Source organism: Parasteatoda tepidariorum, chromosome 5 (assembly GCF_982258835.1).
Source record: "Parasteatoda tepidariorum strain Cologne lab strain chromosome 5, Ptep-v5.0, whole genome shotgun sequence".
Classification (NCBI taxonomy): Eukaryota; Metazoa; Arthropoda; class Arachnida; order Araneae; family Theridiidae; genus Parasteatoda; species Parasteatoda tepidariorum.
In genome coordinates this window covers 107704626-107730964 of record NC_141759.1, presented here as the reverse complement: position 1 = coordinate 107730964, position 26339 = coordinate 107704626, and the positions used below count along the sequence as shown (strand labels likewise).

Here is a 26339-nt window from a genome sequence, read left to right as displayed (position 1 = left end):
AATGTATTAAAATCCAAAGGTTGTAAACAAACCTAAAGCATGTATAAAATGCAAAGTCAAGTTAAAAGTCAAATTAAAACACTAAAATGGCAATGTGGTCCAAAAAAAGTTTTGGCAAGGTGGTTAAATTAAGCAGGTTAAAATTTTAGTTATTGTCAATTTTGTTTATTAATTCCATTTGTTCCTCAAGAGTAGTTTTAATGATAATCTTGATAATTTCTCTACAAACCTTGTCTGCAAAAATTTGTTGGTCTGTTTTTTGGAAGAAATAATTTTTTCGGAGTGTTCGGTACCGATCACAATAATATAAAAGATGCTCTATGGTTTGTCTTTGGTTACAGTTAGAGCAAGTATCTGATTTATTAAAAAATTTGTTTTGGTGTACTCCGAACACTCCGTGCCCCGTTAGAAATTGGTTAAAATAGAAATTAGTTTGCAACCTTGTAGTTGACGGGGTCTTAATGAATTTAAATGTATGCCTGCCTTTCTCAGAATTTTCCCAATTGGTTTTCCACCTTGCCATTAAATATTGTTTGATTTCGGTTTTAGCTTGTTTGGGGGTCTTCAGAACCTGGAGATCCACACTGTCAGAACCAATGGCTTCCTTTGCTGCCCTGTCTGCCTCCTCATTGCCCTGGATCCCCACATGTGCTTTTACCCAGTTCAAAATAGTGTTCTTATTCCAAATTTTTTTTTGATCTCTTCTATGAGTTTGGAACTGGGTTCTGGGTCAGCCAGGGCCTGGAGGGATGATAGTGAGTCTGAAAAAATCGTTGCATGTGTAATATCATGTTGACGTAGCCATATCAGGGCAGACTTGATTGCCAAAAGCTCTGCAATAAATATGTTGGTGTTATCAGTGACTCTGGTGGAGGCTTTGAAAATCGTGATACCGTTGTTCTTAACTATCATTGCGTGTGAAGTCCTGAATTTATTCGGATAATCTGCCTCCATCCGAGAGCCATCAGTGTAGATCTCCACTCCCTGATCTTTAGGGCTGCTATATCCCCAGGGCAAAGCAATGTAATCTGAAGGATGCCCTAGGGCTGGTTTCTCGGAATGTATGTTATGATCAAGATCAATTGGTAGAGTATAATTTATGTCCTCGAGTCTCCAGCCCCACTTCACCCTTTTGCAAAAGATGTCCTCCACGATTTTCAAACCAATTGGCATAACACCCGCCAGTATCTGGATTGCCTCTGTGCTCGTTGTAGCATAGGCCTTCGTGATGGTTAAGAGTGGTATTCGCTGGATACTGTTTAATTTTTCGTTAATTCTCCTAGTATTTCTGTACCAGACACTGGCGGCGTAAAGTATAATTCTTTCACTTGCCTGGAGATATATGCGTTTCAACAATTGTGGTCTGAGACCCCATGTAACTCTGGCGACTCTCCTAATTCCCTGATTAAAACCTGTAATTCTGTCTCTAATATCATTTAAGTGTGGAATCCATGTCAGACCTGGATCGAGGGTCACCCCTAAGTATCTCATCGTACTTACATTTTTAATATTGTTTGTATCATCCGGTCTAAATTTAATACAGGGGAGTCTTCCCATCTTTTTTTTATTTTTTGGAAATGTAATAAGTTGAGTTTTTTCTTTCGAAAAATTTAATTTGTTGTTCTCGGCCCAGTCTGACATGTGGGATAGAATATGAGTCGCCAGTTTATCAAATTTATAGAAAATTGGACCACTTACCAACAGTAAAATATCATCTGCAAATGCAATGATATTGAAATCATCATGGTTAAAATCAATAAATTGGCTAAAATTTATATTACGAACTAAATTAAAAATGTCATTAACCAAGATCAACCACAAAATGGGTCCAAGCGACGAGCCCTGTGGTACACCAATGTTTAAGTTACTTTCTACTAGAGTATCGCCGTTATCTCCTAAAAATTTAGCCTTTCTATCCTTTAGGAAGCTAAAGACACAACCGGCCAAATTGTCGGGCAATGCCAATTTGTTTATTGCGTTCTTCAGGATTGTCCAATCTGCACGGTTGAACGCATTCTCGATGTCCAGAGCCACCCCAATGGTATGCTTATTCTCTGATTTTTTTCACAGATGATATCAACAACTTTTTTAAGCGCCTCGTCCGTTCCCCTCCCAGCCCTGAAGCCATATTGATTGTCATTGATGAGGTTTCTTTTCTCAAGATGATATGTTAATCTTTTTGTAAGCATTTTATCTAATATTTTTCCCCAGACGGCTAGGAGCGAGATTGGACGGTAATTGTTTGGCAAGTTTAAATTTCTGTTTGATTTAGGTATCAGGGCGACTCTGGCAATCTTCCATGGTCTTGGAAAATAGCAGTTCATAAAACAAATGTTAAAAAGAGCTAGCAACCAATTTCTATTTGTAAAATAAATATCTTTAAAAATTTCGTTTGGTATACCATCAGGGCCCGGCGCCTTGTCTGTTTTAAGACCGTTGATAACCAGCTCCAGCTCACTTACAGTAAAATTTGGCTCACTTACATTTCTTCTCACAATATCAATTTTTTCACAATTCGTCTCCGGGAAGTGGAGCTGCATGATTCCCCGAACTGATTTCTGGAGGGACTCCGCTGCATTTCCATTAATAAGGATTGGATTTATGATTAGTTTCTCATTCAAAGTACCCTTAGCTATTTTATACGGGTTGGAAAAGGCATTTTCCGTTGGGAGGTTGTTAATATAATTTCTCAAGTTTTCTGCCTTTGCTTTTCTGATAAGTTTCTTGTATTTAGCAAGGGAAGCTTTAAATTTAATCATGAACTGTTGTCTATTCTCGGGATTTTCCTCTCTTTGAAATCTCCTCCGTAAGGCCCTAGTTTGTTTTCTATGGAGTCCCAGAACTGGTGTCCACCAGGAATAATGCTTTTTGATTAAGATTGGTTTTCGAATTCGCGACTCTTGGCAGGCCGCAATAATTTCATTGCTTACTTTGTCAATAAATTGATCAATTGTTGTTGAGTCGTTTAGCTTATCAAAATTATTTTTTTGAGTAATTTCATAGAGCTTTGGTCTCAATTTCAACCAATTAATGCTATTATATTTAATAGTGTGATGTTGTCTGTTTACATTGCTCTGTTGACAACTGGTATCAATTATGGCGGTGATTAATTCATGGTCAGAGCATGAGACGCCGTCGTGGACCTCAAAATTACCAATACTATTGCAGTTGGTGGCAATAATGTCTATCCAGCTCTGCCCGAGTACTGAATTGAAAGTAGGGGGAGAGTCTGGACTATTAACAATATCCAAGTCGTGTTTTTGCAGAAACTCCACGACAGCATCTCCTCTGGCATCTCTCCTGGGGCCCCAGACAGTGGATTTCGCGTTCAGATCCCCACACAGCACCACAAATTTTCCCCGAGAGGTAGCCATGATTGGCTCGAGAACATTCAGTACCAAGTCAATTCTATCGTTCGGAGGACAATATACAGAGAAGAAAATATAATTATGACAACCAAGTTTAAAATCTATTACACATATGTCCCTGGTGACTAGGACAGGAAAAATATCACATATATCGGGGTGTACCGCAACCGCTGCTCTAGGTTTGTCTTTCTTATAAATTAATCTAACACTGTTAGGAATGCCGGTAATAATACTATCATTGTTATAATGAGGTTCATTTAGGCTTGCTATTTTAATTTGTTTATTAACGAAGTCATCGCTGAATTGTATGTTTGCAATTGAACTATGGTGAAGGTTTATGTGTCCCAGAATTGTATAATGTGTGGAGTTAGAAACCATAGTCGGTTCTTTTCATTTGATACCTAGCCGCTCTAACATACTGTGGACAGTCCCTGTCAAAGGGGCAGTGTTCGATGTTCAAGTTCAATTTGAATTTACGGTTTGCTGCATCGCAGTTTCTACAGAAGCGGTCTTCATGACATTCGTTTTCATTGTGCTGCGTTGAAGAGCAGCACCTACAAATTTTCCCGCTTTTACAATCCCTAGCCACATGACCTATTTCAGCGCATTTGAAACATTGCCTGATGCTTAATGTTTCTTGAAAGCTGTGCCTTCTCCAACCAATATTCAGTTTCTCCCTATATTTGATTTGTCTGAAAGTGACTGGATCCAATTCTATAATTCTGTGGGCCGTACCATTTCTAGACTTTAGTTTGGCAACCACTTTGACCTCACCATCCTCCATCTCCGGGTTTTGTCTGATTAGTTGTTCACACAATTCCTCGGGTGGTAGTTCATCACTAACTCCGAATACAATAATTCCGAATACGCTGGGGTCAATGTTGGGATGACTGATTCTTCCTGCTGGTGCTCCTCATCTTCTTCTTCACTAGCGTCTCCATTCGTCGACATGATCACTCAGCCAATGGAATGTGCGAACACCAACCACCCCAACTAACAAGGGATCCGGCCACAGTCTTACCTCAACAGTAATTTAGTTTGAGCAAATGACAATAGCAGAGCAGCAAAAGCAATTAGCCACCCCAGGGGCACAGAGTAATGATAATAAAAAGCAATAAAAATCAAGGTAGTAAAACTAATCAATAAAAGCTTAAAGTTACGAGTTAGTCAAATAAGGAAATAACCAAAAATGATCAAATCCAATGCATATCAGTACAATACAGTAAATACGGTAAGATACAATAAAGTTAAAAAGTAGAAGTTAAAAAACATTACCAGAAAGTCCAGATAAAATATATAAATATAAAAGCAATTTGGAGACGATCCCCATAAATGTTAAAATATCTTCAATTTGGAGACAGCCCCCAGTTCCGGATACTTGATATAATCAATATTCTATATTCATATCGTCTAAGTCAATTTTCGAATTTATATTACATATAGTCTAATTTTACCCATTGGTACATGAACGTAAACAAGTGCAAACCGGTTTCAGTAGCGTAAAATAAATAATGCTGTATAGATAATTAAGATTTTACATAGAATCTTATAGTGCGTCTAATAATTTGGCCAGGAAGCGTATGCATTTGGACCTTCCTGAGTATTACTGCCTGTTATTCCTGCTATCAGTATTAAATACTAGCCACCTAAAAGGATCAAATAAGTATCAGTAAGAAAGGATGAGAATAGAAAATACTAAGAAACAGATATCAAAACAAAAAATATCAGTTTCTAAGAAGCATTAAACCGATAACTAGTGACCGACCTACCCCCGGAGTTTGGGTCCCGCAGTGGGCTGATCATTAAGACACGGCTCCCAGCAGATAACCGAAGTCAAGCATCACTGGGTACGGTCAGTGTACGGGTGGGTGACCACTTGGATCAGCCTGCGTAGGGACCGAGGGTGTACGGTATTGGTCCTCGTTAAACTGTTCTACCGTAAAGTGCTCGACTTCGCGTGCAGGTCGTCGGGCTACCGAAGCGGGGGTGCCATCCCCTCTGCAGAAGATCAAAACTGTGATGGCGTGTCTTCGGATCATCCTCCAGGGATGTTTCCCAGACCGTCGCCAATAGCCCATTGTGCAGCTCTAGTGCGACGTAAATGAACAACAACAAGTATAAGGGTTTGACCCGTTGCCACGTGAGAACTAAGCACTTCAAAATTACAGTAAAGTAAAATTAAAAATAATAAAGATTGAAAATATCACACGATCGATTACGCGTAAACTCAAAACAACGAATCAAGTATTCTGAACCATGTAGGAAAGTTAAGTGGATAAATGAACGCAAAATGTGTCGGTACAAAAACAGATAGTTCAGCATCCCCAATGAGATTTATAGAATTTAAAATCAATCATAATATTTCCAAAAGGGGCTTATAGTTAGAACCAATAAAAAATTTCGGAGCAAATACAACAGAGTGTATAGCTATCACGAAAGAGGTCACCAACGACTTCTCCATGGGAGGGAAAAGCCCCGAACGTCAAACAGTGTGTCCGGCTTAAAATTAAAGATCAAAGGGATCTTGAGGAGAATCAAAATTCTTAAAAAAATAAATAAAATAATAAAGTCAAAAGCGCTTAACACGTCTGAAAGAGTAAAATTAACCAAAAAGAGTGTCAAAAATGCAGTTAAATAATGTATAAGGAGTAAGGTCAAGTAAAACATCAAATGGAAAAAATATTTTTATAATTTTATAACTGTTGTAGAACGGCTGACCCAATTTTGGGTGTAAGAGTACTAATGTTCAACTCCGTAGCCTTGTAATTTTGAACCAAACCAGAAGACAAGGGAACTCCTGGATCAGCATCCCTAGAGTTATTGATTTGTTATGGGAATATGGAGGAATTTGTGACTCAACAGATTTAACGTGTATCAGTACCCATTTACTACACTTCGACCAGCGCCCCTGAGGGGGTTTACCTTCTTCAGGTAAACACAGGGAGTCACGCCCCGGGGTACCCTAGTGATCTGTCCTCCCTTCGTTTTCCTCTCCCTTTACTCCTACTTTCCCCTTTCTCTTCCCCCTTGACGTGGTTGCCAAATTTACTGGTGAGGGCTTGTCATCTGTGTTTGATTACCGCTCTGTTGTGTTGGACATAGATGGGAAGAGACCACCCGCGTGTTTGCCGTGCGTGGATACCCGTGTCCCTGGAAAAGGGGATCCTGGCAGTTGAGGGGCATCTTGGTACCCCAATACACTGCTTTGGCCCGTGCTTCAGGTAAACGGGAGGTGCATATTGGCCTGTGTGCATCAATCGGCTGATCACAATCGTCATCTGTTGACTAGGGTCAAGGCCGGGGTCATCTACTGGGCATCTCGTTAAGGGTGGAGGCTGCCTCAGGGGTGACTCACGGTCGTATAACTATCGGTCAGCATCGGTGTTGAGTAACAAGCTGGTGGCAGCATCAACTTGTTATTTGCATCCCCGAAGTTGGACTCCGTGGTGGGTGGTGCCGCTGATAGTGGAAGTAAGTTTTGCTTTCTATGGACGAAAATGAGCAGGTGTTCAGTTCCGCACACCAAAACAAAAACAGCGGAACACCCTCAACACCATATGAAAACGCACGATATTTTATTATCACTTTGAAAAATCCTACTATACCCAACACTTCATTCACTAACATTTCACCATTTCTCATTCACAAGGCTCTTCTTTCGTTTCTGGGAGAAGTAGCCTCTGTGAAGAAGCTACGCTCTGGTGACCTATTAGTTGAAGTTTCCTCCTCAAAACAAGCTATTGCTCTATCCTCATGCACAACCATGTGTTCATTCAATGTAACTGTTACACCTCATAGATCACTAAATACTTCTCGCGGTGTCATATCAGAAGCAGATTTCATAAACGATACCGAAGAAATGATATTGGAAAACCTACAAAGTCAAAATGTCTCATCTGTCAGAAGGATTAAGATTCGCAGGGATGGTAAGCTCATCCCTACGAAACACCTTATCCTCACGTTTGACTCATCTAATTTACCATCTGAAGTTAAAATGGCCTGGATTAACTGCCCGGTCCGACCTTATATCCCAAATCCTTTGCGTTACTATCAATGCCAAAGGTTTGGGCATTCTAAAACATCTTGCCGAGGTCGACCGGTGTGTGCCCGTTGCTCAAGTACTGACCATGAAGACACTTCTTGCGAGCTGTCACCTCTTTGCATCAATTGCAAGGGTGATCATGCAGCTTACGCGAGAAGTTGTCCGAAATGGTCACTAGAAAAGGAAATTCAGACAATCAAAGTATTGCAAAACCTATCTTTTAGCGAAGCCCGTCGAATAGTTACGGCCCGCACTCCCCGTCCGGGTGTATCCTATTCAGCGGCAGCCAAAACTTCATATTGCTCAGTAAGTACGCAGACAGATCCCTCAATATCATCTTCCTCACAGCAAACAAAACAAAAACCACAATTTAATTTTACCGGACCCTCTACTTATCGCAGACCCGCATCCAAATCTCCACCTCCAAAAACATCTCGACTGAAATCCCCAGAAAAGCCTCGTCCTGCCTTAAAGCAGCGTCCGAATGTAAAGTTACCACCTAGCCAAAAACCAGGTATTCCTAAAAAGAATAAAGACCCAAAATTTATACAGATCATTAAAAAGTCCACTTCAGATATCTTGCAGAAGATGGACACAGAAATATCACTACATCCATCGGATGACGAATCGGTTTTCGACGACCCACCGATGGATGTTGCGTCTAAATCAAATTTTAAATCCAAAAGGTAATGGCAAATTCCATTATCTCTTGGAATTGTCGCAGTGTGCGAAACAAAATCTCTGACATCAGAGATTTAATTTGTAAATATCACCCATCATGTTTTGCAATCCAAGAAACTCATTTAACATCATCTGATAATTTTAATGTACGTAGCTATATATGTTACCGAAACGATCATGACGAAGGTAGTAGACCTAATGGTGGTGTCGCTATTTTAACATCAACAAGTTTTCCATCAACTCACCTTTTATTGTCAACGTCATTACAGGCTGTTGCAGTTAAGGTTCATCTAAACATTATCATTACAGTCTGTTCCATTTACATACCTCCACATGCTTCCGTTTCACAACATGATTTAAACTCATTAATTCAACAGTTACCTACGCCTTTTATTTTGCTTGGAGATTTTAATGGCCACAGCGATTTATGGGGTAGTTCCGACACAAATGCCCGAGGACATCAAGTTGAAACTCTCATCCTTGATCATAATCTCTGCTTACTGAATCAAGGTGAAGACACTTATTTTCATGAACCTACACGAACTTTTCATTGCATTGATCTTGCTTTATGTTCACCTGCGCTTTTACCCTTTTCAGAATTTTCAGTTGATAATGATCTTCATAATAGCGATCATTTCCCAATCATTGTTTCATATACATCTACTGCTTCTATCACTACAAGACCCTCTACATTTATTTACCATCGTGCTGATTGGAGGCTTTTCGCCCGGCTTGCTGACATTACAGAAGATATGGTATCAGACGAAAATCTTGAAGCTGTTGTTGAAACGGTGACTTCTGTGATCATCAATGCTGCACGAAGTAGCATACCAAAAACATCAACTTCTCGTCCCCGGCATCGCAAGCCATGGTGGACTGCTGAATGCTCCGCAGCTCACAAAGAGAAGCAGAGGCTATGGAACATCTTCCGTCGGTATCCTACAACAGACCATCTTGTCGATTTCAAGCGAGCTAAAGCGATTGCACGCAGGATTCGGCGTCAAAGCCAGAGAGAATCTTGGTCACGCTATATTTCATCCATCACATCTACAACATCTCCCAGACAAGTCTGGTCGAGGGTCAAGAAAGCGAATGGTATCTACCGTGAATTCCATCTTCCGGTATTTGATATAAACGGTATCACGCACTCTGACCCTGTAGATGTGAGTAACATCTTGGGTGAAACATTCGCTGCCGTATCTAGCATTGACAGTTACAGCACAGCTTTTCAATCTCACAAGCCTAGAGTTGAAGCCCAGACGCTGCAGTTTACGACTCGATGGCAATTTCAATATAATTGTAACTTCACATTTCATGAATTGCAACGAGCGCTGTCAAAAGCACCCAATACGAGCCCCGGCCTTGATGGTGTATCATATCACATGCTTCGCCATTTGACTTCTGCATCTTTGCAGAATATCCTGTTACTTTTTAACAGATTATGGACGGAGCAGATATACCCATCAAGTTGGCGGCTGGCTCTAGTGATACCAATTTTAAAGCCAGGTAAGGATCCAACGGAACCAATAAACTACCGCCCAATAGCTCTGACTAGCTGCTTCAGCAAGGTATTTGAGCGTATGGTCAACTCTCGCTTGGTTTACTTTTTAGAGAAGAAAAAACTCATCCCCGACTTTCAAAGTGGTTTTCGAAAGGGCAGGTCGACCATTGATAACATTGTTGCATTAGAAACACGTATCCGGAATGCTCTTGTCCGACGTAACCATTTTATCTCTATCTTCTTTGATATTGAGAAGGCGTACGATCGGACATGGAGATACGGCATTCTAAAGGCATTGTTTAATATGGGCCTCCGTGGTCACCTACCTATGTTTATCAAAAACTTTTTGAGTCAGAGATATTTTCATGTTAAGCTGGGTAGTACACTTTCTGATCTCTACATCCAATCTGAAGGTGTTCCACAAGGTTGTGTTCTGAGTGTTACACTTTTTATAGTTCATGTTTCCTCCATTTTAAACATTCTACCCCCTGCAGTATTTGGCTCACTTTATGTTGACGACCTCAATGTCTAATGCTCAGGATCTGACATGAGAGTAATCGAACGTCAGTTACAACTTGCTGTCAATAAAATAGTAAAATGGTGTGATGAGAATGGCCATACCCTTTCACCTTCCAAAAGCTCATGTATACATTTTTGTCGGCAACGTCGGCTTCACAATGATCCTGTAATTCATATCCATAACATTGCTATACCAGTCGTTATGGAAACAAAATTTCTTGGAGTCATTTTCGATCATAAGCTTACTTTTCTGCCTCACATAAAACAATTGCGGAAAAGATGCGAGAGATCCCTAAATATGTTACGGGTGCTTTCTAACACGTTTTGGGGTGCTGACCGTACCGCGCTATTGCGAATTTACCAAGCACTTATACTGTCGCGGATTGACTATGCATGCACAATTTATGGAACGGCTTCTGCATCTAACTTAAAAAGTCTAGATACGGTGCATCATACGGCGTTACGCATATGTAGTGGAGCATTTCGCACTTCTCCTGTTGAGAGTTTGTATGCTGTGTGTCATCAACCTTCTCTCAATTTCAGACGCATGCAGCTCTCTTTAACATTTTACTTTCGCGTCCTGTCATCTTCATCGAACCCTCTTCGACGTGAGATTATTCCACTAAGTTTACAACGATTATATGATGCACGACCCTCATATATACCACCTTTTAACTCTCGCATGCGATCACTCATTCAGACATTTGATTTTTGTGATATACCATCGCAATCTGTAAATTATTTTCTCATCCCACCATGGACTATTTCATCATATTATCTTGATTGTTCATTTGTGTCATACAGTAAATCTAATGTTTCACCTAGCATTTTTCAACAGCTGTTCACTTTCCATCGTCATCAGTATATACAATACATAGCAGTTTTTACAGATGGATCTAAGTTCCCTGGACATGTTGGTTGTGGGATTGTTGTGGCTGATATTACTTACAGCTACGACATTCCTGCAATTTGCTCTGTTTTTACAGCGGAAGCATTTGCGATCCTTTTAGCTTTAAGACTCATTTCTTCGCATTCGGCTAGAAAATTTTGTATATACTCGGATAGTTTGAGTGTTTTAAGACAGTTAGAACATGTGAGAAACGAAGCTCATCCAATTTTAATTTTTATTCAACATATATTGACTTCTCTATACAAGAAGGGTTTTAAAATTTTATTTTGCTGGATTCCCAGTCATGTAGGTATCAAAGGAAATGACAAAGCTGATTCTGCTGCACGATCTGCCTCTTCTCCAATAACATTATCTGTCCCATTTTCTGACTTAAAAAACCACATTCGCAAACTTTTTCAGTGTTTATGGCAGCAACACTGGGACCTGCAAGGCGAAAACAAATTACATTCTGTTAAACCTACTTTGGAGCCTTGGCCTGCACTGCACATGCGCAGGACAGATGTCAAACTCACCCGCTTGCGAGTAGGACATACTCGACTTACTCACCTTCATTTGCTATTTGGAGAACCTCCTCCCAAATGCAACGATTGCAACGTTTTACTCACTATTCATCACATTTTAATACTTTGTCCATGTTTCAACCAGCTTCGCCTCACCTTTTTTGGTAGCTCCATTTTATGCATAAAAGACTTGTTAGATGAAAACCATCATCCTAACATCTTTGCCTTTCTTCGCACTATTGGTATTTTAAACAGTATATAAGAGATTTATCATTTATCAAGTTTTATCCACATATAAAAATACTTGCATTTTCACTGTTTTAGAATTCTCATCATTTTTACTATACTTATTGTGTAATTGTACTCTATTCTACCTTTTAATATGTTTTTAAAACCGTGTGTCTGGCGCAGCATGTCCTCTCTGGACCTTGTGCCATTAAATCTTACATTCAATTCAATTCAATTCACTTCGACCAGCGAGGATCGAACCCACGCCCTCTTGGACATGTGCCCAGTGCCCTACCAACCAGACTATCCCGGCCGCATGGATGGTTCATTTTATTTTATATTATAACTGTCGTTGAACAACCGACCCAATTTTATAAGTATACGACTACTAATGTTCAACTCGGTATCCTTGTAATTTGAACCCAATCTAAAAGACAAGGGAACTCCTGGATTAAGAATTGGGGGAAATTTGCCTTCGTGGAGGACTTTTGGATGGAGCTAACCCGCATTTGCGTTACATGAACAGGAAAACCACGAGAACCTCCCACGGTTAGCCTGACGGCAAGGGGACTCTAACCCATGATCCGTCTACCACTGAGGACATTTCACGTCAGATCTGTGGTCGGTACAAGCCGGATGCGGAATTCGTATCGACTGGGATTTGAACCCGGTTCGCTTCATAGTAAGCCGAACGCTCTATTCCCTGAGCCATCGCAGTAGGTTGATTGACTGTATAAAGCTAAGCGCATCAGGGGTTAAAATTCGTCGTAAGACTTCTGGATTACTACTTCCGACTTATTTTTACACCTAAACTTTAAAAAACGCACTATACATGCTGAATTGCATGATCATCTTATTCGATAATCGTATTTTACCAAAATGACACATTACATGACCAAAGTAAACCTCAACATTTTATTTTATTATCGTCGGTTAAAAGTCAATACAGATCGGATAATCGGTAATTTATGTTCAACATTGCACAATTTCAATCCCTACTCAGAAGACTATTGAACTTCTACGTCATAAATTGTGGCAAACTCATCTCCATTAAGGACTTGTGGGGAGTGTAGTTATCGGCCATGTCAACCTTCATCCATGAAAAGCTACCCCATAGTAGAATCGAGTTAACATGTCATATATACTAGTGAATTTGAATTTCGTAGTGGTAGACACACTACAGTACTCCCCCACCAGCTGTGATAGAAATCGATGAATGAACACCACTAGTTGATTCATTGCTGATTTGTGAGAAACCGGAGAGATGTATTAAGATTGCCGTACATTTTGAGTGCTGATAGTGAGAGCTGTATTAAGTTCACGGTCTTGGTTGCTCCTGTGTTGCCTTTATCAGTCGAGTGAGTACGCTGCACGCTATGTGTGATCGAGACTGAGTAGCAACAGCGTGAGCAGTTGGATAATGTCGATTTAAAAAGTAGTAAGTCAACTGTTCAACGTGGGCCATACATCAAAGTAAGCGTGCTGAAATCGAAGTGGGAGTTTTGTCAAGGTAGGCGTGTTCACATCACGCCCAGGTCACCAATGTGGGGATAGTAGTTAACTACAATGTCAACCTTCATCCATGAAAAGATACCCCATTGCAGAATCGAGTTAACATGTCATATATACTAGTGAATTTGAATTTTCTAGTAGTAGACACGCTACTTTTGTTGAAAACGAACGCGGTTCTGCTTGATATGGAGTGGAAAACCATGATAACTTCATAGTGGGAAGTTATCATGGTTATTTCGACGACTCTGTCTGAAGATCCGCGGAACACGTCACGTTATTACTGAAGTGTGGACAAGGTGACAGCTATATTTGAATTGATCAGCCATCAATAGAGATCAAACTAGGTATTGCTTTAAATGTAGAACAGCTAGCTGTAGATCCAGGATTCTGAAACACAGAATAATGCGCTTTCATACTTGAGCAATACTTCCAATCAAGCTTTCTCAATTATTTCTAAACTATGAAAACGCTTTGGAGTCGTGGTGGCTCAGTCGCTAAGGCACTGAACTCTCATTCTGTAAAACTGGGGTTCGACTCCCAATGGCGGCTTGAATCTTACCAATCTTCAAGTCGATGGATACCAGGTTGTCTGGGAAGTAAACGCGGTTCGTGAGCGATGTTAACTACATTGCCACAATTAGCCGTTGGTAAAAAAATTGCGAAGCCTTAACCTCCATTACTCCCTGATCTGCATTGGGTTCTTAAGGGAATGCTTTACTTTATCAAAACACATTGTTCTGTCATAAAGTGCTCGTGTTTCGATAACCCTGAATAGTCATCGTCACTCTTTTTTTATGCCGGTAATATTTTATTGCAGAAAAACCGAAAAATTTCAAATGTTACATGGCTGGCTACGAGGGCCAGAAATGGCTACGAATTCCACACCCGGCTCGCACCAACCACAGTGCTGACGTAAAATATCCTCAGCGGTAGACGGACCATGAGTTGGAGTCCCCTTCTCGTCAGTCTAACCGTGGGAGGCTTTCGTGATTTTCGTCAACATGTAACCCAAAGTCGTAAGCAAATTTCTCCCAATACTTGAGTTAAGAAATCCCTTGTCTTCTGGAATGGGTTCAAAATTACATGGCTATGGAGTTGATCTTAAGTAGTCGTAAACGCAAAAAAATAAGGTCGGCTGTTCAACGACGGTTATTAAATAAAATAAAATACTGCGTGGATTCTTGAACTACACTTCAATTTTACAATTTCCAGAGCATACAATTTCATTATCACAACTTACCACAAAGTAAACAGTCCCATTATAGCATTTCGTGGGTCACCCATAGCTAATGATGCAGTACTTTGATCATATCTGTGTAGTCTCGGTTTTAACATACTAGCCGCCACAAGGGCACCTCCAGTTAAATGCACAGCACATGAACCGGCAAAATCTCCTAATTTTTTCAAGAAGCCATGGTCACCCCACATCCAACCGGCTGGTATGCAGTAAGTGATGGTGTTGACAAAAGAAAACAATATGTAGGCATTGAAGTCAGCCATTGCACCTGATACTATAGTTGTAGTAGTTGTAGCGAAAGATAACTGGAAAATGAAAGTAGCGAAGACACCACCATCGTTGTCTTCGGTATCTACCATGAATAAACCAACCCCGCAGAAGGCAGATGTTCCTGGTCCTGTACCGTATTCAAGACCGTAACCGAACATCCAGTAAGAAAGTCCGCCCAGAACCACATCAACGGCGTTTTTCATTAGAATATTAACTTCATTCTTTTTGGAAACAGCACCAGATTCTAAAAGTCCGAAACCTGTAAAAAATAATTGGATACATTCTAAAAAGTATTAATTACATTATATTTTTGGGAGCAGCATGAGATCATAAAAATTCAAATCCTGTAAAGATAATTGGATACATTCTAAAAAATATTAACTTGATTCTTTTTGGAAACAGTACCAGATTCTAAAAGTCTAAATCCTGTAAAGATAATTAAATTTTACTCTTACAAATATTACCGATTTTACTCAAATTTTGTATTTTACCGTGTAAAAATATATTCTTTAAAATGATGCAAAAATTTGTATACCTTACAATCTAATTTTTTTCCGACTACTTTTAAATAAAAGAACAAAAGATAATAAATATTTAATAAAGTTTATTTTTTGCATGGAATTGTCTGTGGATAAATGAATCTTATAATTGTGTGTAAAATTTTTTTTAATTCTATTAAAAAGTTCTTGAGATATAACAAAATACACAAAAAGTAAAATTAACACTAAGAGGGTTCAAACTTTTGAGCCCTTTCCTGATCAAACTATTGGGACCATAATTTCCAGATTGCGGCTATCCCCTATATTCTGGGGGGGGGCAAAAGTCTGAATCCGTTCAAAGAAAAGTATGTATGCTTAGAGAAATTACGTTTTTGTTTCTGATTTCGTAAATTAAAATATCGTTTGCTCTTATTAATTAGCAGATTTGAGGTTACCGACTCGAGCCATTAAGATACAGTCTCGATGAACGCGAAGATCCGATCATTAGATCAAAAGTTATTCAGAGTGGGTTTTTTTTTTTTGCTCACTGTATTTTAAATTTAATAAATGCTCTAATTCTTCATGTTTAAGTTATTCAACCTTAGGTCTTAAGTTTACAAGTTTTGGAAGTTGACATCAACTACATTAACTGACATTAAGAAATCAGTATTTAAATATCTTTTTTGGTAGACCAAGATTTTAGAGAATGATATTGTCAAGTTAGTCATAGCTTCGTATATACCAATCTTGATTTCCACAGGTGAAAAAATTCTTGAAAGAAATGAAAATGAGACAATTCTCGATCATTCCATAAATTTATTACTACTACAATATGTTATTTTGTAAGGAAAATATATCTGTACTCGACTTCCAAGGTAGCAAGTTGCAAATCGAAGCCATTGGAAGTTTCCTTAAATTCGCAACCACTTCAATTTGAATAATATTCATCAAGCATGTATCAGACTTTTAGCAATTCAAAAAAGTTTCCAAATATGTGTGGTGATCAAAGAAAAATTTAATGATCAATTTTTAAATTCATGGTATGTATTACTAATTTTGGACCAGTTTGAAAATTTTGGTGGACCATGGGTCTGTATGTAACTTGAAATCATAAAATATACAAAAGTCTCGAAAGTCATGGAAATAAATTTAATTTAGGCATTAACACTAAATGTGCTAGAAAAAAAAAAGAATTAATGAAAATATTGCATTAAGATTCGATTCACATTAAATTTATATGAATCATTTTTTTTTAAAAAATACTTCCAAAGAAAGTTAAATACCAGTCTGCATTGTGAATATCACAAACGAAGCAGTCAAAATCCAAGTTGAATCATCTGCGTTGACTGGAGTAATTCCTGCCTCCTCTTCTTTGGTCATGCTCTAAAACAGAAAAAAAATCTCACAGAAGTTTGGCACCAATAAACGTCTTAAGCCGTAAATTTTAGTAAATTAAGTAAATTTTAATAAATTAAGTAAATTTTAGTAAATTAAGTAAATTTTAGGAAATTTAGTAAATTTTAGTTGACAGGAGTAATTCCTGCCTCCTGTAATTTCTTTGAGTATGCTCTCACATTTTAGTGCTTTTAGTTTAAGTTAGCTTTTGCATTAACTGGTAGCAAAATTTTGTTTTAAAACGCAAGAGATTATGTTTTAATCGTATGATGTCCCATTTTTAGAACATGTCGCTTTTTCTAAAAGATATAGACTAATATCCTAATTATTTCATTGTTAGCATTTATCTTGGATAAACAAGACATTCCTGTTTTCCAAAAAAATTTAATATAAAATCTTTTTCTGAAAAAATGCACTTCTCATAATTTTTTACCACAATTTGTAGGTAACAGTGATGAAACAGTAGATTAAATGTTCCATAACTTTTTCCATAATTTCTACTTAACTTAATCATTTTTTCCACCTTTTTCATTATTGCAAAATGTTAGTTCGGGAAACTAAATGCTAAAAAAATTCGATCTAAAACTTTTTTCTTTCCATTTTTGGGATAAAGACTATTTCATCACTGCCAAATCTCCCGGCTTTCGAAGAAAATTTTATTCTTATATATCAGAAATGCCAACTGTGTTCCGGAATTCGACAAAATATTTTAAAAACAGGTAGACAACTAGAAACTAAAATTTTGCTGATTTTCGGTTACTTCTGCCAACTTTTTAGGAGGCTTGATAGTCATAGTCATATTATTGCTCAAGGCTTTTAGGTCATGAAGGCACATTTTAACTTTTCATCTTGATTTGTAAAGTAATTTTCATCATGAGTTTTGAAAACAGAAAGAAAAGGAAAAGGAAAAATAACCACGATATAGAAAAAAAACTGAAAATAATTTAGAACTATTTGCTGCAATTGCAACGCCATTTGCGGAATAGCTGCACCAATAAAAAATCAGAATTATGAACAGTTAGAGAAAATACTGCAATGCAGTCACTTGCAGCGTTATAATTTAAATATATATATTAAATTATAAGTATCAAAAAAAATCAAAAATAGTTAAGAATTAATTGAATTTATCTGATTAAATAGCGTTGCTAGAGAAAAAATGGGCTCTGGGGGACTGATTTTGAAATCTTCAATAAGCATTTCTTCTTTAAAAACGTTGTTGTAGTTTGCGGCAGAACATTTTTGTGCTTTTTTTTAATAAAATTGTTAGGTGTGATTAAAGTTTCAGTGAGGGTATTTTTATTTTTTAAAATCTATGTGTATAACTTTGTTTCCTTTGACTCCTAGCATTTTTCTTAGTTATATATTTTGGAACACAATAAGTTTGTTAATATTTACATTGCTGTAATTGCACCAGGCAGAGCATGCATAAGTAATTATAGGTTTGATATATGTAAGGTATTGTTTGATTTTAAGTGACATTTTGGAGTAGGGACCTAGTAGACATTTTAATTTATTGTACATTCCAGTGGCTTTAGCTGTTATTTTCTTAACATAGTCATTCCAGTTAAAATTTTTGATAAGTGGCCTTATCAACAAGAGAAATATCATTTCCAAAGAAAATTAATGTATTGTTAATAGTAAGTCGTCTAAGTTTTTTTTTTTTAAATCATGAGTAGGTTCCGGCTTGCATCGACGACAGTGTTGACATAAAATATCCTCAGTGGTAGGCGGTTCATGGGTTAGAGTCAATTTGCAGTCAGGCTGACCATGGGAGGTTCTCGTGGTCTTCCTCTCCATGTAACGCAAATGCGGGTTTGATCTTTTAAAAAAGTCCTCCGCGAAGGCCAATTTCTCTCAATACTTGATCCAGGAGTTCAATTGTCTTCTGGATTGGGTTTAAAATGACAAGTCTACGGAGATGAACATTAGTAGTAGTAAACCCAAAAACTGGGTTGGCTGTTCAATGACGGTTATAAAAAATAAAAAAAATAAAAAGTAGGTTTGAATTTTGGGCATTAATTTCGACCTTCCAGTTAGAACACCAGGTTTCAAAGTCATGTATTTTGGTCTGTTATTTATTAATAGCATTTGTAGCAAATCTAAATTTGACTACAACCCCTGTATCCACTGCAAAATAAGCAGTAAGTCTGTTATAGTCATCTATATCGATAGGAAACTAATAGGTGTAAATTATATATAATATTTCTCAGAGAATACTACCCTGGGTAATCCCGGCTCTTATTATTCTATTGGGTGAGAAAATATAGTTTATTTTAATTTAAAGGATCTGTTTTTACTTGACAGAAACAAAGTGGGGTATCACATATGCCAGGGGTTACATGAAGCCGGGGGCCACGATTAAAAACAATAGTCAAATGGCGGGCCGCAACTTTATCAATAACAAATATAATATAACAAATTTGCAAATAATTTTGTTACGTATCATTTTGAATTTTCTCTTAATCAGAAACTTGGTGACAAGATTTTTCTTCTTCTTTTAAATTTAATTATGTAATAAATTAACATTTTTTTCCAGACCTATTAGGATTTATAGCAGAAAAGAAAAAAACTTTTTAAACTTTCGTATGGATCGTAGAAAATTCAGAAACTTATTTTTACGCGACTCGTTTGCAATATATTAATAGCATATCGGCCAGTCCCCTTTCTTCAAAAGATTTAGTTTTGATTTCTTCAAAAGTGATAGAGACATAAAAACTGAAACTTGCATTAGAGGGGTTAATCATCTGAGGCTTTAAAAGGCTCAAACCGGTTTCAGGTCAACCTATTACTACGCTTTTTATAAAATATTTTATAGAGTGGTAGACATTGAAATGCCAAAGCGTTCAGGTAGGTACTTTAAGTCACACTAGAGCTGGAAAGTGGGGTATTGGTGACGGTCTGGGAAACATCCCTGAGGATGATCCTAAGACATGCCATCGCAATTTTGATCCTCAGAGGGGATGGCTCCCCTGATTTGATAGTACGATGACGTACTCGCTAAATCGAGCACTTTACGGTAAAACAGTTTAACGAGGAACGAAACCGTGCACTCTCGGTCCCTACGCTGGCTGATCAAAGGGGCAATCCACCCAAAGCTTTAAAAGTTTTGCCACGAAAGAGCAGGGGAAAAACTGGCGTTGCCCATGAACTTTTAAATCATTTATAGGTAGTGGCTAGGAAAATAAGTTTAAATTTTTAAAAAAAAAATTGCATTTACACATTAACTTATCTACCACTAGAATACATTTTTACAAAAAGCGTAACAAGTTGGCAGCCTTTGTGGTACGTACTTTTCCAATTACCAATGACCGTAAATAAATTGCCATGGGATTTTCGATTAGAAGTCCTCAATAAAACTACATTAATCTTCAATGAAAAAGATTGGTGGTCATCAAGGGTCATTTCCTCATACACTGTTCGGAAATACGCCATTACCCCAAAAGTCAAATCACTGCTGAAATTAACAGGGAAAACTGTCAATAGCGAAGTTTTCCCTTTCAACTGAACAGTGGGGAAAATTTCCCTTCCATTAAATCCCATATAAAATAGTTCAAACACATTTCCTTTGTTTCAATGAGATGCAGACGTTTTAGAGCGAGAACTTTAAAATATTCATTACAAAAAAAATTGAAGTAAAAGTATACAGTAAACAATTTTTTTTTATTTCCTTAATTAATATTTTGTAAAAAGATACATAACTTGCACAACTGTTTAATACAATATATTTGTTTACAGAGAGGATTTATGCAGTGAAAATATTACCGTAAATTATCAAATCAAGGGAATGTCCGATTTCCCCGGTGAATGTCAACAATCACACAGTCGGTTTGGTGAATGTCCAAAATATTTGTTATATCCGATGTGTTATTGATTTTTCATTGATGTTATTATATTTATTCGATATTTTAATATCTGCAAAGGATAGATTAAGAGAAACATCAGGGTTATGAGTACCGGTTAAATGCATACCGGGTAGTGGCACTTAGCTTAAAAAACATCAGTGTAGGGCAATTTATACCGGGCAGCGGCACTGAATATTAAGAAAACATTGATGTAAGGCATACCGGGCAAGTGCATACCAGGCAGTGGCACTTAACTATATCTATCATATTTCAAGCACTTACCAAAATGATGATGTGATTGTCAACATTCCTAGGTGGAAATCACCGGGAAAAGCTCTAACGCTCATTTTGTTCCATCCGCATGGATAAAAATGATATAAGAGCTTCAAGCGCGATTTTCAAATTAGGATTTAAAAAAATTTGCCATGTAAAAGCTTCTAAAATATTGCGGCTGAAAGAAAAATTCTTTGCGTATGATTAGTGAAGAAACGATTCCTTTATTTTGATCAACCCTAATATTTACTGAAACTGTTTTACGAAATTGTCAGCTCAGTGCTGGGCGTAAACAACACTTAATATTCTTTACTTTTCGGGTGCATGCATAAGTAAGTTTTGAATTAAACATAGAAAAATCAAACTTACCTTGCTATTCTATTTTCATAAAAAAAATATTAACAATAAAAATAGTAATTTTTCCGGCAGCATATCACTATTCAAATAATGCTCCTTAATTTATTGTTGGTACTTCAATTGAATGGAACTGGACATTTTACTTTAATGTATATCCTTTTCAAGGATAATGTTTATTGGACATCATTTGAACTTTATTTGCAGAGATATCTGATTTGAGGATGAATATTTATGAGGAAGGCGGATCTTTTCTTGAATTGCAGAGAGAAAAAGACTGGTATTTGTTGGAGTTCGGTTTTTTCCAAAAAAAGGAATTGCACCTGCTAATCCACATTTTCTGGGTCAAACACAATTTGGACGGAAATAAATTATTGATGTGACGTTTTCCTTGAAAATTGGATTCTGATTAAAACTAATAAAACAATTTAATCAACCGTTTTCTTATTAATGCTAAACATTTTTTCTAATTTAATATAATCGAAAAGACTTATTGTTAAACATTGACGAAAAGTCAGAAAAATTTATGAATCTGCAAAGTTTGTTTTATTTATTAAAATTTATTTTGTTATTTTATTTTTCTATTTGTGAACGTAAAATAAACTGAGATGATTTGTACGAAATATTATAATAAAACAAATAAAAAAAATAGCAGTAAGTGATAGTTGTTAATGTTTAAGAGTTTAAAGATGTGTATACAATCAATTTTCTAGGTTTTAATGGATATTGAAAAGAATTAAAATTTAAAATACAATATGGCGAATATATTAAGACAATGCTAACCTGTTTTACGGTTGATTTCATATACTATGATAAAATAAAAATAAAAAAATGATGGGAAACTGCTCTAGCTTGCAGTCATTGTCTGAAGAAATAAACGAAACAGCACTCATCAATTGTTGTCAAAAAAAATTATATGCTCCTAATATTACCTATTTGAATAAAAAAGGTAGCTGAAGCTAGAAAATACTGAATACATATTATCCAATTAAAAAAAAAATTTCGTTTTTGTTGCTTATATGTGTCTCACAGTAAAACCTATAAAACATTTACGACTCTAATTTTACAAAACATTTCCACAAATTAAAACGGAAACTTAACAATTGGTTGGGACGAAAAATTACTCTCGTTAAAATTATTCAAATATGTTTCTGCTAAAATTAACTTTCATTTTTTTTCAAAACTTAATTGCACTAACTAAAGAATATTAGTTAACAATATGTTTAGTTTATTCATTAGTAGTAGTACTTAAAATCATTTTAAATAAAATTCTTAAGGCCAAGAGTCAAGCGTGTATTGACTTGATAAAGTAGTAAATCATCAAATAAAACTAGCCTATAATTTTGAAATTTCGTTCTCTTAAAGATATGATTAAGGATAAAATTTTAAAGACAGTGCATAATAATGATGACAATATTTCTGATTTTTTTCTAACAAAAGCTGTTACATTTCAGTTAAAGTTTTTCTTTGGAAAAATTATATTTATTATAAAATTTAATTTGATTTATATATTATTTTAAACAAAGTAAAACCCTTCTCGCAGGAGGGGCATGTATTAGTAATTGATGATACAAAGATTTTTCTTTTTAATAACGTCAAATGGCGCTCCATATGTTTCAAGGTTCTTGGACCGAGATTGATTGAAATTGATGGAAACTTGTTTTGTTTGGAGCTTGGATTCATCATCCAAGACAGGGTTGAACTGGCCATAACCTGAAAATGCAATCGGCCCCTGAGCTCAAGTAAATATTGTGAGCCTTCCTTAAACGTTGGGCCCTTGAACCTTCTGTTTATGAATGGAAAAAAGCATTTAAAAAAATTAACATAGTTTTAAAATGTGTTATTTTTTTATTCTTGGAATCAATAAAATATTTTTGAATTTCATTTTATGAATGAGTCCGAAGCTGTGTAACTGGGTCATGATTTAAATAACTAAAGGCGACCACATCTTCAGCCTAATACATTTACATAAAATTCTGAGTTTACAAATTCTTTGAGTATAAACTGTGACCCGTTCGCATAAATTTGAGACTAAGGGGCCCGTAAAAATCCCCCCACCTTAAAAATGGTAAAAAAGAAGGAAAAATACTTCAATGCAAAAATTTACTTCATCCTCGCAATTATGATACGAAAAAATTTACAATTGTGGCATAGTATGCATAAAATAAGGAGTTAAGAGACTTGGTATGGTAACAAAAACCGGGGCTCCTCTTGCAAAATGTTTCACACCTAGGGGCCCTTAAAAATCACCTCTCCCCGTAAAAATTGAAAAATATTTCTATGCAAAATAATACTTCAACTTTGCAAGGATGAATTATGCAGCATAAATATACTTAACATTGGCTTTAAATTCGAAGTTCACAAAATTTTGAGTATACAACCCATGATCCCACCTGCAAAATGTATGGAACAACAGGGCCCCCAAGAAACCAGCCACACACACCCTAGGAAGGAAAAAAAAAAGTAGTAAATACCCAAAATTATACTTCAAAAATGGAAAGAAAAGTAAGAAATAAATTCTATTGTAATTTTTCCTATTCAAATCTTTACTCACTTTGTTATTTTCGGTCAATGTAAAGGTAATTAGCCTTTTCAAATAAAGGAAAAAAGATAGGATATTGGGGGATGAGGTTGCCACTGTGTTTTTCGGAATTCAGAGCCCCCATAGAAAATTACTTAACTGATATCAACTGATATCAGATCCGATTTCAAAAACGTTTGGGTCAAACTTGAATGGAATAAGCACAATTTTGTACTGCTATTATTATATTTTTTTTACAGATAGTTTCCAGTGGAGAGGAGACAAAGAGGCAGCTATTTTGGAGACAATATGTATGCAATATGCTAAATAAATGTGTGGTTCGCATATGTGAATTGGTGAAATGTGGGTGGGTTATGTGTACAATATGCTAAATAAATATGTGGCCACATATTTATTTTCGTTTGTTGGTTTCACATATTTATTTTCTTTTTCCTGGAATTATTGGAAATAATTCTGAGAGTTTCAAAGATGTTTTTATTTAAAACTTTAGAAATGTATTTCGTAAATTACTGCAACATCTCAAAATAATGAAATAAGTTGAACTAAATCAATTAATATTTGCTGTTTTCAAATAGGTTGTGTTGGGAAAAGTAGTTATTACATCAATAGTAATATCTCATGACTATATACGCATTTCAATATTTATTGCTGATTCGAAAGATCATTGGTTTTATAGTGCTATAATGTTATAGTGCTATTTTTTTTTTTTTAAATGTTTCAAAAATTGCTTCATTTTTTTGAAAGTTAAATGCACCTCTTAGGAAAATATTTATGACCACTTTTTTTTCCAAAGAATTTAAATATTGTTTTAGTAAAAACAAAACTCATCAGAAATTTTTTATGTCACAATAGTTTAAGCTACGTTTGTGAAGAATATTCGTATCCAGAAGTGCTCGAGCAGCGCCCCCTATGTAATTCCTATATGATACGAAACGCACTATGTCTTGTGTCTGTGTTAATGTGTAAATGTTTGTGTTAAATCCCAATAAATGTTTCTAAAGGTAGTTTGTACTACTGTTAAATTAAAAAACAAAATAAAATCGTTGCAATCGGATAACGTAATTGAAGATAAATATAATGTGCAAGAAAACCCAGTGAATCGCAGCGGATCAAATATAAGCTCAAAATTGCCTAAATTAAAAATTCATACTTATTATGGCGATCCATCAGAGTATTTGAATTTCTGGAATCAATATGAAAATTCAATTGATAAAAATACTTCTCTCTCAGATGTTGAAAAATTTTCATATTTATTTGGTTGTCTTGGCGGTGAGGCACTTTCTTTTCTTGCATTAAAGGTTTTCCGATAACAGAAAACAACTATAAACCAGCTCTTAAATTAATTCAAGATACATATGGTCAGAAAGATGTGTTAATTAACGCCCATATGTCTAAACAGTTAAATATGACCCCTTTAAAAATTTCTTCTAATTTGCAGGAATTAAAGAATCTTTATTTTAAATGTCAAACTCAAATTCGTTCTCTTGAAAGTTTAGGTGTAAAATCGGAAACATATGCTTAGTGCAATTATTTTGAAACTATTTCTCAGTGATCTTATTTTAGAATTTAGTAAAGAGCGAATTTCAAGTACTAATCATGATCTAAATCAGGGTTTCTTAACCTATGGTTCATGGACCCCTTAGGGGTCCATGGGTCATATTTTGGGGGTCCGCAAAATACTCTTAATTTTTAAAACGTTTGGATCAATAATATTTAACTAACATTGATTTTCTTTTTCTAAAAGGTGAAAATACATACATATTTGAAACTAGGTGATTTGTGAGCGGCAAGCCACCCCGTGATCGATATACCACAAAATTAGCTCGGACTGCACACAGCCCTCTAATATCCATGTCAAATATTATTTGATTTAATATTATTTGATATTTCTAAGCGGGATTATCTACGCTTGTGACAATAAAAACAGAACATCGAAATTGATTGAATGTTGAACATGATATGCGCATTGCTTTGTCGAAAACCATCCCTCAATTCAATTTATTAATTGAGGAAAAGCAGTAACAACCTTCATATTAAGAATTTTAACTTTAAAAATTTTGCATACTATTAAAATAATATATTTAAATGTTTTCTAATAATTGATGTTTTTTGCAATTATTTCTTTCGCAGGGGAGTGGTCCGTTAAAATATTTAATACTTCTTAATTAAATACTTCTTAAAATATTTTAAAAGGGACCATTATACGAAAAAGGTTTGTAACAATGATCGAAATGAATTTTACATAACGCTATCATCGTCAGAGAGAAAGCTTTTCACTTGCAACAGTCAGGAACAGTCTTGGATTCGGGATAAATTTATATCCTCTGCGAATGAATTGCTGACTAATGCAGCTTTGAATGGTTGTATATTATGTAGTCAAAATCATTTGAGTTCTTTATGTGAGAATTTGAAGGCTCAAAATAAAAGAGAGAAATTATTACGCGAAAGAAGATGCTTATTATGTTGTAATGATAATTGTTTTGTTAAAAATTGTAAAGGCTTGTTCTTTTTGTAATGGTAGACATTCGCGTGCAATATGTTTTAAATTAGAAAACTGTTAAAAGCATAAGGACGGGGGCGAGTCGAAGAAAAAACTTCGTAACAACGTTTGCAACCGTTTCAGCTTTCAGTTAAGAAAAAATAAAATATTTTTTGGAAACAACAAACTAGTTTCCTACCATGTATT

General features: G+C 36.1%; 2 protein-coding genes and 1 pseudogene across 2 annotated transcripts; 1 reads left to right on the top strand and 2 right to left on the bottom strand.

The window, feature by feature from the left end:
• Nucleotides 1–2268: 2268 nt before the first annotated feature.
• LOC139426436 (uncharacterized) lies at nt 2269–4319 on the bottom strand. Its single transcript, XM_087162948.1, has 3 exons — nt 4237–4319; nt 2484–3576; nt 2269–2304 (listed from the first exon to the last, which is right to left on the bottom strand). The coding sequence occupies exons 1-3, from the start codon at nt 4317–4319 to the stop codon at nt 2269–2271; spliced, it is 1212 nt and encodes a 403-aa protein (XP_087019074.1).
• A 6474-nt stretch (nt 4320–10793) lies between these two features.
• Nucleotides 10794–11783, top strand: LOC147809958 (uncharacterized). The gene has a single exon (XM_087162947.1). It carries the CDS (start codon nt 10794–10796, stop codon nt 11781–11783), a length of 990 nt encoding a protein of 329 aa, XP_087019073.1.
• Nucleotides 11784–14497: 2714 nt separating this feature from the next.
• Nucleotides 14498–17477, bottom strand: LOC107447420 (putative ammonium transporter 3 pseudogene; annotated as a pseudogene).
• Between the last annotated feature and the right edge of the window lie 8862 nt (nt 17478–26339).